Below are 13,072 nucleotides of genomic sequence, written 5' to 3' on the forward strand. Positions count from 1 at the left end.
TAAATATTCTTTCCTTCATGCAGGAAAGGGCATCGAGGCGATGAGTGTCATATTTCCGGATAAGACATATATCTATTTAATGACTTACGGTTTCACTTTCAGGACATAGAACATTCATCACCAACAAGAACATTGATCTTATCCACCATGTACAGGGCATACATAGATTATCTACATAAATCTCACGTTCCCAAAACACACATTGGAGGAAACACCATCCTGTCATTGGATTAAGTGAATTTTGATTTACATGTTATACTCACAAAACTACCTTCGTCGGTATAATTGTAAAATAATGCGATAATTGTAAAATAATTTATAAGTTGTAACAAAGTTCGTATTCGCGTCGTATCTCTTTTGAATAACTAAATCTCTAAGTCTTATGACAGTAACATATGTAAGTCATCGGGGAATCTATAGTGCATCAATGTATCTCGATTTGGGGAAAGAAAGATGATGGCAAAATAAAACTCCCAGCTGATTAATATCTATCCCATCTCAATATTTCACATGAAATTCTTGATATGATTACAAGAATTTGTTGGACAAGTTTTAGGTGTCACATTCAATTTTAAACAGACATTTGAAACAGAAAAATGTAAAGGACTGAATTCACAAGTAGTGGTTGTCAAATAGGAGTGATGACAGCATCTGTTACAGCGTCAGGGCATATTGTAATCACAGTCGGATATGGTGATAAAGACATTGAAATTCATGATATTACATTTCCTCTCTCTTTTTCAAACTTTCGTTTGAAATTGAAATTGGTACAAACAAAACGAGATGGATTCACATTAAGCAACGTATCACTCAAGCGCCATTATCTTTCAGCTTAATGGTAGGTGTTTGACAAATGTGAAACGCATCTCATCATGACATGGGTTCACTCAACTCTGAAGGTTCGCTGTCATCGCTGTTTGATATGATAATAGATCGTAAACAGAACAGGCATTTGGTTAAGATGTTGCGCTATTAAAACTACCCAAAACACTTTATTCCATTTTTGTTTGCATTTCAGGGTTGATGATGGCTCGGAAGCACCAATCACAGAGGCAAAGTTCCAAGCGAGAGATGACAGTGTGGATGTTGATTTTGGAAGCATAATTTCAACCTTGTTGACAGGATGCTTTGTAATTCGTTAACACGCAGATCTTATTGACAAGAATGTTCAAACCCAGCGTTACAGATAACAGAGAGAAAATTGGACGAATCCATCCGACAAGAATCCTTATACTTACAGTACACGCCCTGCTATGAATCCGATCGCTGATACCACCTTTGCTACATTCTTGAACGTCCATTCTGATCTAAAATGACACTTGGAGGGAAAAGCAGGAGGGTTTCATTTATAACCCTGCATTAACTGAGAGTAGTTATCTCCTGTCTCAATCAACGGTTGACGGGGTGTAATAACTTGTGGCTATCAATCGGCCAAACTGAACAGCCTAGGTTAAAAGAATGGAATGAAGCTTACTGGAATCAATTGCCATTGTTTCCCGCAACCTACTGCTGTATTTGACGTGACTATCGTAGAAGCGATGCTTTTTGATCTTACATCATGAATATCGTAATTAAATAGCCGTTGCATCATGATGCGCGCGAAGCTTTATCACCTCGATCATCTGTCCTACTGAAGCGGAATGAAGCATTTTTTAGATAAACATGAAGCTGTATCAAGTGAAGCTGGCGCTTTATTGCGATGATGGGTAAAATTCCCGTTCCCAAATGACCAATTTCGAATGCTTAGCACAGTAATCTTCTTATGTGCAACTCACATCTGCGACTGAATTTCAGCAAATCCGTCGGCTCGCTGCAAGAGTGCGAAGTTCTCCTCTCTTGATCTAATACCAAACACTGTGAAGTAAGGTTTCTCAATCACATGAGCTAAACAATTGACGGTTAGAGCGTAACAAGTTTCTGAGCAGACTCCGCTGGGATTTGATTGTAAATAACTTTGATTTGGTAGCCGCCTTGCAAGTCCCGTGGCCTGCTTTAGCAGACAAATAAAGCTGTCAAAAAGAACTGACCCCCTAAACTACCGTTACCTGCAACTGGCATGTATGAAAGATGGCAATGTTGCGGTGTTTCATTGTAAATACATTCAAACCATCAGCGCTCCGTTTCACAGAGTAATCTGGGCTCTACTACTCTTGTAATACCTTATTTTTAACTAGACAGTCTGGCATCACTTTATAAAACGGGGTCCCCTTTACTGTGAAGTTAAAATAGCACGACGATTCGTTACGTGTGTCCGTTCTCACACTCGAATCTTATCAAAATTGACAATTCAACCACAAATGGATCTTTCTAGTGTCGAACTCACAACGCTAGCTAGGTTGAAAACAGATTATAGTGTAAGAAAATATCTACAAATATTTTCCTAAGTATAGAAATACATCTACTCTTAAACATCGAGGAATATTTTCAACGCAATTCAAATAGTAAATTTATCTGTAGCAGTTCACTACAATCTATCAACCAGCGCAAGGAAAGTAAGGGTCTTCAATACCGTGGACAAGATGTGTGCTTGTTAAGTATTTGCATGTTTTTGCATGAAATGACGTCATTTTCCAAATGTGTACAATCTTCAAATAAACCAGATTAAGTCATCGTAATCATGGCTATGTTTCCCCTCAAATCTTTGTTTGCACTATAAAATTCCTATAAAATGGAAATCTTTGACACATTTAATACACTAAGTCATTAAAGTTGCTGAGTCGATAAAATAATCTCAATTTCCAAATGTTTGTGATAGTTAATACACTTTATTGCTGTTCTACCATCAATCAGATTTGCAATATTCAAGCAAAATTGCGACGGTCTGTAAATAACTGGGTCTGGACTAGACAATGACAAAATGAATGGGTAAGACAGTACTTAAGAGTTCAACATCGGTTTATTCATTGTTGTGAATCGGTTGTATCACCGCGTTCAAGCTTGCTGGACACTCTGAACTGTGAGTGATGACGTTCATGGAAGCCATTTTGAACAAGGTCTTTGGAAAGAAAAAACAGAGGAAAGTTAGTATTCATTTTATTCCAACAAAGTTAAATTCAAAATAGTGAAATACCTGTTCCAAAACACGCAATGTCAAACATTCAAAATGCATGATCTCCACAACATCAGTCATACCTGTACACATTGAAATCCAACAAGTGTTCATATAAAGCCTTGAACCTTGACTTGTAGCACTAGTGATGTTCCACGGACGTATACACGCGTAACAATGAGCGTCTGAGTAATTTGTGTTTTATACCGTTTTAACAATATTTCAGCTATATCCCGATGTGTCACTTTAATATTGCGGGCTGCATAAAGTCATGCAGTTCGTTTATGGAACAGGTGGAAAACACGCCTCTGACAAAGAGATCTGAGAGATCTGAACTGTGTATGAGGATCCTTGCACGGGTGAGGGACGCTACTCCCTCTACATATAACTCGGAAGTCTCAAACGCCCCAGGCAGTTGCCCAGTTCCAATAAACTATCCAATGGTCCAATAAACATTTAACTTCGTGTGTTGATATTTTCTTTAAGCATATTAATTCAGTTTTCAGTTGATTAAAAGCCAAACAACAGCGTCAGGAAGTTTATACGTAGGGCAAATAATCTGATATATTTCTTTCCAAATTTCCCATGAGCTAAAATGTCAGAACCATTCTTTTAAAAACCACTAATCTAGAAAAGAATAATAATCAGAATTTCTAAAAACACATTTCATCAAAGCATGCAAATTATTGTTTGATGCTTACTAAAACAAAACAAAACTCCACAAAACGGAAAATATATTGTCTGCACTATCATTAGGAGTGCATATGATCAGTGACATCACTGCACCAATTAATAACAGCTACAAAGAACACGCATGTCGACCATGCATCATAATACATTATTTAAATATCCACATAGGGACGTCCTCCATCACAATGCTACCTCCTCCATGTTGAAGTGGTACTTGGGATATAGGACACCACTTATAGTGGTTGTGTCCTATCACAATTAGGACGCCATGACACCACATATACAGATTCTAGACCTTTGGTCAATCGTTGGCGTTGAGTGAAACGACTGTACACTAATTTAGAACCATCAAAAATAAACCCCTTTTCCAAACACTATCAATCACCAACACATAATAAGAATGTAATAGAAAGAAACAGGTATGCATGCCCTGCCCTGTCGACAGCCCACACAATTGGAATAAAAAGTCAGTGTTTGTTGTCTGAACCAAGGACATATTAGCTCGAATCTGATTAACGAAAGTCAACACAAGATTAATGTATTTACAAAGGCGTCAGTTACATTAGCTTTGCATACAACATTCAGTGTTTAATACAACAGTTCTGTTTAGTGTTTACGTCTAGTCGGGGCGGTGGGGAAGACTTGTGGTTAAGCGTTCGTTCGTCTGTGTTTGATTACCCACACGGGTACAATGTATGAAGGTCATTTCTGGTGTCTCCCCGCTGTGATATTGCTGAAATATTGCTAAAGCGGCGTAAAGCTAAACAAACTCACTCACTATTGCTAGTCATGACCAGGCAATCTTTGTTATCACGTCATAAAGATCTCAAAAGTGACAACATGTCTCAAAACCATTCTGACAATTCTTTGAATAATCAATATGGTTTCTCACATTTTCTTGAGTAGTTCGAAACATCAAAAGTAGCAATATGTCGTAAACTGATGCTGGCGATAATGGATAACAGAAGATCGGTTTTCTACTTCTAGGAGACGTATCTGTCGGTGTTTGTCCAGTCGAAATTACCTGAGGAAGATAATTTATTGTCAATGGTTATACACGTGCCTGACTATCGACCAGGAATATGACTAGCACAGGAATATAAATGTATTGCACTCTTGGTGTCTCCAAACACAATAGTGACCATGAATACCAACAATATCTGAAAGTGAATTTCTACTCGCACTGTCATTACTGGTACTGATGTCGACTCTCTAAGCAGCCTGCCTATATGCTGATTGGATCTCTCTTATATGTTATAACCTTTTAAGGAGTACAAAGCAGGCTGAGGGAGGTTGGGGATTGGGGTGGCAGTCTTAGAGACTGGCCATTTGGTATTCCGGGAAGGGGGTTAGGTCGAATGGGTGTGGGTGGGGTTAGGTGAAGTCTGTTTAATCATAATAATGTCCATAATTATTTTGTAGAACAGTAACCAATGCCCACTTCCATAGTCACTCTGGTAGTGGTAGTTTAGCTCTCAAAAGTGTGGGACGTACTTATTTACCCCACTCATGCTCTGTATTTTTCGCTAGTTCGCTGGGAAAGGGATGACCTAACACTTAATTAGTGATGATCGAAATGTAATCACGAATCACTGCACAGCTATGCCTTATGTCAATACCGTCATATCAACACCATCCCATATGTCCATACGTAAACACTACAATGACACTGTCATATGTCAAGACCACGCCACATGTCAACACTGTCATGTCAAGACCACGCCATATGTCAACACTGTCAGGTCAAGACCACGCCATATGTCAACACTGTCATGTCAAGACCACGCCACATGTCAACACTGCCATGTCAAGACCACAAGCCACATGTCAACACTGCCATGTCAAGACCACGCCATATGTCAACACTGTCATGTCAAGACCACGCCATATGTCAACACTGTCATGTCAAGACCACGCCATATGTCAACACTGCCATGTCAAGACCACGCCATATATCAACACTGTCATGTCAAGACCACGCCATATGTCAACCCTGTATGTAAAGCCTGTAACATGTAATGCACGTATAACGGAATACCACTGTCTCAGTGGGCTCAAACATATGATAAATTAAATGGTACAACATGGTAAAATATCAAAACGTAACTGACATAAATAATACATCGCATACCCACAAAGAAACATACAGCCTTCAACAATGTGCTGTGTACCTGCATACAAACAAATATTGATTTCTAAAAACATAGTATGGCTATGTTCTCTTTAAATTTTTGTGCTTACTTCAATGTTGATATGGGCAAGTTAATTAACACCACAAGATTACTGTCGTACAGCCAATCTTTAAATTACAAGCAGTATCCGTGGTTGTGTTGCATCTCTTGTTGGAGACAGAAAGTAAGGGTAGATAACTCCCACTGAATAATACCTGAATTTCCAGCTTAACACAATACCATACAATCTCAAATCGGCCTACTGTTGGTGATCACTGACGGCAAGATCTAGCATGTGACAGCATAAAAACAAACACGTGGAATGCATCTTTGATAATCAACATAAATGGAATGAAAACAAATAAAATAACAACAGTCAACATTGGAATATATATTATCTATAAACGATATTGATCCAGTTAAGTATTATTCACTATTGACATATTTATTCCAGAATATACCGAGACAGACTGAGTGTATATCAGGTGTTTCCATCCTTACGTTACTAATACTATTTCACTGTCGCTGTCAATATAAATAGATTAAATAAATCACTACAATTATAGACTGTTGAACATATATCTTAAGAACTTCAAAAACAAGGCAAATATTGACAAATCTCAATTGTATTGAAATTGGAATTATTTGTATATGTTTTGACTTAAGGACCTGATTTTCCTCCCAAATTCAATAAACATATGTAAACGTCTGGCGTAAATATTCTTTCCTTCATACAGGAGAGGTCATTTTTCCGGTTAACACATATCTATTAACGGTATCAATTTCAGGGTATAGAACATTCATCACCTACAAACACATTGATCTCATACACCATGTAAAGCGTATACGTAGATCATCTACATAAATCACAGCTTCCCCCAAAATATATACATATTGGTGCAAACACCATTCAGAACATTTGATTAAGTCAATTTTGATTTACGTGTTATACTCCCAAAACTACCTTCATCAGTACAATTGAAAAATAAATGCTATAATTGTTAAATAATTTATAAGTTCCAACAACGTTTGTATTGGCGTCACGTATCACTTTAACTAACTAATTCTTATAATAGCGACATGCGTAGGTCATCAGGGAATCTATAGTGCATCAATGTATCTCGATTGTGGGAAAGAAAGATGATGGCAAAATATACCCCTTAACTGATAAATATCTATTTTATATCAATATTGGACATGAAATTCTTGATATCATTAAAAGATTTTGGACAGGTTTCAGGTGTTACATTCAATTGTAAAAACACATTTGAAACAAAAACATCGAAAGGATTGAATTCACAAGTAGGGGTTGTCAAATAGGAGTGATGACAGCATCTGTTCCACCGTCAGGGCATATTGTAATCACAGTCGGATTATGGTGATATAAGAAATAGAAATTCATGATATTACATTTCCTCTCTCTTTTTCAAACTTTCGTTGGGATCTCGAATTGGTACAACAAAACGAGACGGGATGACATTCGCCAACGCATCGCTCAAGCGCCATTAACTCCAGCGCTTTCAGCTTAATGGTAGGTGTTTGACGAATCAGAAACGCATCTCATCATGACATGGGTTCACTCAACTCTGAAGGTTCGCTGTCGTCGCTGTTTGATATGATAATAGATCGTAAACAGAACTGGCACTTTGTTAAGATGTTGCGTCATTAAAACAACAGGAAACATTTTATTCCATTTTTTTTGCATTTCAGGGTTGATGTTAGTTTGTAAGCACCAATCACAGAGGCAAAGTTCCAAGCGAGAGATGACAGTGTGGATGTTGATTTTGGATGCATAATTTCAACTTTGTTGACAGGATGCTTTATAATTCGTTAACACGCAGATCTTATTGACGTAAAGTGAGATAAAATGTGCCACGTGGCAATTTCCTTAGCAGGTTTACAGATAACAGAGCTCTAAACAGATAATGTGGAAATAACTAACGTTTTAATGTGTCGCGAGAACGTGCACCATCCATCCGACAAGAATGTTCAAACCCAGAGAGAAAATTCGAATCATACCCTTAAACTTCCAGTATACGCCCTGCTATGAATCCGATCGCTGATACCGCCTTTGCTACATTCTTGAACGTCCATTCTGATCTAAAATGACACTTGGAGGGAAAAGCAGGAGGGTTTCATTTATCACCCTGCATTAACTGAGAGCAGTTATCTCCTGTCTCAATCAACGGTTGACGGGGTGTAATAACTTGGGGCTATCAATCGGCCAAACTGAACAGCCTAGCTTAAAAGAATGGAATGAAGCTTACTGGAATCAATTGCCATTGTTTCCCGCAACCTACTGCAGTATCTGACATGACTATCGTAGAAGCTATGCTTTTTGATCTTACATCATGAATATCGTAATTAAATAGCCGTTGCATCATGATGCGTGCACAGGTTTTTATCACCTCAATCATCTGTCCTACTGATGCGGAATGAAGCATTTTGAGATAAACATGAAGCTGTATCAAGTGAAGCTGGCGCTTTATTGCGATGATGGGTAAGATTCCCGTTCCCAAATGACCAATTTCGAATGCTTATCGCAGTAATCTTCTTATGTGCAACTCACATCTGCGACTGAATTTCAGCAAATCCGTCGGCTCGCTGCAAGAGTTCTACTCTCTTGATCTAATACCAAACACTGTAAAGTAAGGTTTCTCCATCACATGAGCTAAACAATTGATGGTTAGAGTGTAACAAGTTTCTGAGCAGACTCCGTTGGGATTTGATTGCTTGCTTTAGCAGACAATTAAAGCTTTCAAAAAGAAACAGATCCCCCTAAACTACCGTTACCTGCAACTGGCATGTATCACAGATGGCAATGTTTTGGTGTTTCATTGTGAATACATTCAAACTATAACGGCTCCGTTTCACAGAGCAATCAGGGCGCTACAGCTCATATAACACCATTACGTTTAGCTAGACCGTATAGTATCGCTTTATGAAACGGGGCCCACTTTGCTATGAAATTAAAAAGTATAACGTGTCACAAATTGCACGCTCAAAGCTATTCACAATTTACAATTCAACCACAAATGGATCTTTCTAGTGTCGAACACACAACACCAGATAGGTTTGAAAACAGATTTCAGTATAAGAAAATATCCACAAATATCTTCCAAAGTAAAAAAATAAGTCTACTCTTAAACATTGAGTATTTCTTTTACAAAACAATTCAAATGGTAAATGTATCTATTAACCAGCACTCAGTTCAGGAAAGCAACGGTTGCAATACAGTTGTAGTGTATCCACATGTAGCCCTACCTCTGTGAGGGCGGTAGGGTAGGCTTGTGGGTAAAGCGTTCGTTCGTCACACTAAGGCCCGGTTTCGATTCTCCTCATGGACACAATGTGTGGAGCCCATTTCTGGTGTCCTCAGCCGTGATTTCGCGGAATATTGCCCAAAGTTTCGTAAAACCATGTCTCTCTGACACATTTTTGAGACAGATAGCTTATATCTTTCTACGTAGGTACCAAGTAGCACTAAAAATAACCAATAAATAAATACATAAACAACTAATTAAATAAATAAATATATAAATAAATAAATAAGGCACCGTAAACAAATATAAATAAATGACGTACCGTGAAACAAACCCCATTCAAAGAAACTGAGTTTTCTTAAGTGACCAAAATATATTCTCTGAACATATTTACAATACAAAGAAAGTAAACCGTTCGGTCACGTCTTTCTGGATTGGTTAACACTAATGATTACATGTGATACCACGCCCTCATTTCATCAGTATCGAAACATATCAAACTTCCATACTTTGATGTTGTTTCTAATAATCAGAGAAACAAGAAGCTCACGTCATCCAGTGAGATTTGTCACCGAGAGGAATACCTTTCATTAACAGTGGAACACCAGGTTTTGAAAACGCTTCTTGACCATCGAACTTGTCGAGCTTCAGTAGTTCGAGACAAGTGGGGTGCCGTTATTATCCAAGGTATCACGGGCATGTCAGTAAAGTCGTCTTAAACTATACGAGGATTTTGAGTTGAAAGGTTACACTGTTGTGAGAGAGCAATGTTCCAGATGACCAACAGAAATGGGTTTCACACAAAGTATCCATGAGTGAAATCGAACCTGACTAAATGTGCAAGACAAGCAAACACATTGTCCAGCAGGCTACCTTGTCGCCAAAATTTAACTTTCACTCTCATTTTACCTATATTAGAGGTTAGTTAGTCGAAAAGTTTTGCCCCTTCAGTTTTTCCAAACTATTCCCAGGAAGAGATGTACAGTATATCCTCTAATATTAGCCCGCATCGCGTATACACTCAGACGTTATAATGACCTAGGCCACGTTCTAAACAGCAATCTTAGTGCTACGATTTTCCTTAGCATGTGTTAAGTATTGGACATGATGGCCTTTGCGCGAAGATCGCTTTGGGGCAGGGCCCTGACATTTATTATGAGCTCCGATCGTACCTGTTGTAGATGTCTGTTAAAGTGTGAGAGTTACGATCGCTTTAGAGCTACGGTCAGTTTGCCGAGATCAACCAATTCTCGAAGCGATCTAAGCGCAGCTCTTGGGTGATCGTAATATCTTGCTTTAACACCACTTACGACACTTATACGGGAGTTGACACTTATTTACTAACAGAAAGTTTGGAACTTGTACGAGAGATTCGGTCGTCTTTTAGACGAAGGAATAATTCCCGAATGCGAGTGAACAAGGGTCTCGCAGAACAAGGGTCTCGTTAGCATGTACACAAGCTTGTCATACTTTGACACAGGTATGTCCATACGATCCAGGGTAATTTGTCCTTGTAATACTGACTAGATGAGCCCTGGAAATACTTACAACGTCTGTTTTTACCAACTCCATGTATCTGCCACAGATATCCTACAAACCCGGGCCTTGTTGCACCAGGAATACTAAATTGGAATGTCCCTTCTAACCCAAGGTATTTTGACCTCGGAATACTAAAGGGGCGAGTCCAAACGAACACTGGTAAATTAACTCTCGGAATAAAATATTGTTACGTCCTTACAAAGAAGGGATATTTTGCACTTGGGACTCCAAAGAGGTATCTCCATACAAGCCCAAATTATTTTTTCCTGCCCTAGGAATATATAAGATGTGTATACATCCGAGGAAAAATTACCCAAAGGAATACTTGGAATACTAAGGAATACATGTTCATACGAACAATGGGAATAGGAATACCAAAGCGGTATCTATATGCCAACACAATACTACAGAGGTATGTCTGTACGATCCCTGGGTATTTTCCCTAGAAATACCAAAGAGGTAATTTGAACAGGTAATACAAAAGAGGCTTGTCATACCAACCCGGGTAATTTTTCCTAGGATCACTACAGATATATGTCCATATAGGTTGGACCGGATAATGTTCGTCAACTGACATACAACTTGCTATAGAATACCAGAATACTCGATGCAAACCCAGAGTAACTTGCCCCAGGAATACTGTAGAGGTATGACCGTATAGTCCAAACCACAGAGGTTCATTCGAATCTATACAGGTTTGCTATAGTTTGAAAGAGGTATGTCCATTACAATCCCGGGTAATTTGCCCCAGGTATAGCGGAGTCTCTCCAGCAGCTTGTCCTTGTAGCCATGGATGACCAAGTCCTCCACTCTGGTCAGGCTGTCTTTCGGGTTCTCCCAGTTTCTGTAATGATGGAGGAGGGCATCAGTTGTGGACACCCGGTCTGTTATAAAGCCTGGACGCAGGGCCCAGATGTTGTGGATACCCACAGTTTCCACACGAGAAGGCACGATAATATACTTGGAACGTTGAAAGTAGTTGAAAGCCTTGTTCTCTCTCATCACATTCAACAACAGGATGGATTTGTATTTCTCCGCGTCGCTCCTTCCGGCAAAGTCCTTCGAGTACTGCGGCCAATCTTTCCGGAAGAAGTTACACCTTATGATGAAAGCACCAATGTTTGGGTTCTTAGCTACCTTTTTCTGAACCATAGACGTCCAGTTCTTTGCCGCCTTGGGGATGACGAACTCATCCATGTCTGTGAATACCAGGTACTTTGAGCGGTGTAAATTTCGGTACACACAATCGTTCAAGGCTGCAAGCTGCGCAAAATAGTGCACTTCCGGTGCGCCGCTTGGCGGCCATGTGTCCACCTTCATTGGAAGATGCCACTGGATTACTTCTGCAGATCCTTCTTCACCGTAGTGTTTGAGGACAGCGTCTACGTTTTTGCCTGTGCTTTGGTTGTAAAACATCACCATTCCGGCGCCCATCAGCTTGTTGAACTCTACCATTTCAACCAGCTCGTACGCTCGACTGTATTTAAAATTGAACGGCGTCACGCAAACTGTAAATTCATGAGACGCCTTCTCAGAATGTATGACAGGCAGATAGTTCGTTGGAGGTTCGCAGGATTGCCTTGCAACTGAGACAGCATATGGGCGTCGCTTGTGTGGTACGGTACACTTCAGATATACAGCCCCGTATCTGAAACACAGGAGACATTACATTAGAACTCAAATTTCAAATCACCTGTTTGACGTCTGAAGTTAGAAATAACGACGTAGCTGCTGAAGCTGATTATTATTGTAAGGGGCAGAGTATGAGGCGAAGGTCCAATCTGAGCAATCTTTATTGAAATAAATATAACATCTTTTATCTGGGGCCGGTGGGTAGCGTAATGGTTAAAACGTTTGCTCGTCACGCCGAAGACCCAGGTTCCATTCCCCACATGGGTACAATGTGTGAAGCCCATTTCTGGTGTCACCCGCCATGATATTGCTGAAACATTGCTAAAAGCGGCGTAAAACTAAATTCACTCACTCACTCATTTGTATAAGTTCAGACGTTTATAATTCTTGTCTACATTTGACACAGGACACAAAGCATTACTTCTGCATCAAAGCTTGAAACCATAGGAGTATTCGCCGAAAACCTATTATTTATGTATAATATTCGTCACGTATGTGGTGAGACGAAATGGCTCGTCATCGGATATTCCCCTGGTCGGAGAAAGCAAAGAGCGTCTGGTAACTACATGTCGTAATAACCAAGGGAGTTTGTTTCCATCAGCAGTTTCAGTACCTGGAGGTTTCGTTTCCATCATAACAAAATACTTTCAAGACTATGATGAATCCCGGAATTTGGATGGATTTGGGTGTGGGATGTGGGACGTTGGCATGGACGTGGATTGTGGTTT

At 39.4% G+C, this 13,072-nt stretch overlaps 1 protein-coding gene across 1 annotated transcript in view; it reads right to left on the minus strand.

Annotated features, from left to right (window-relative positions):
- Positions 1-9,278: 9,278 nt before the first annotated feature.
- The window catches only part of LOC124284452, a 75,446-nt gene continuing 71,652 nt past the window's right edge, over positions 9,279-13,072 (minus strand). The window contains exon 2 of the mRNA XM_046720536.1: positions 9,279-12,360. Within this exon, the coding sequence (XP_046576492.1) occupies positions 11,400-12,360 (961 nt within the window). The 3' untranslated portion in view covers positions 9,279-11,399. The remainder of the gene's footprint in view (positions 12,361-13,072) is intronic.

Source organism: Haliotis rubra, unplaced genomic scaffold (assembly GCF_003918875.1).
Source record: "Haliotis rubra isolate DU_JTF1 unplaced genomic scaffold, ASM391887v1 Scf11, whole genome shotgun sequence".
In the NCBI taxonomy this organism is placed as follows: domain Eukaryota; kingdom Metazoa; phylum Mollusca; class Gastropoda; order Lepetellida; family Haliotidae; genus Haliotis; species Haliotis rubra.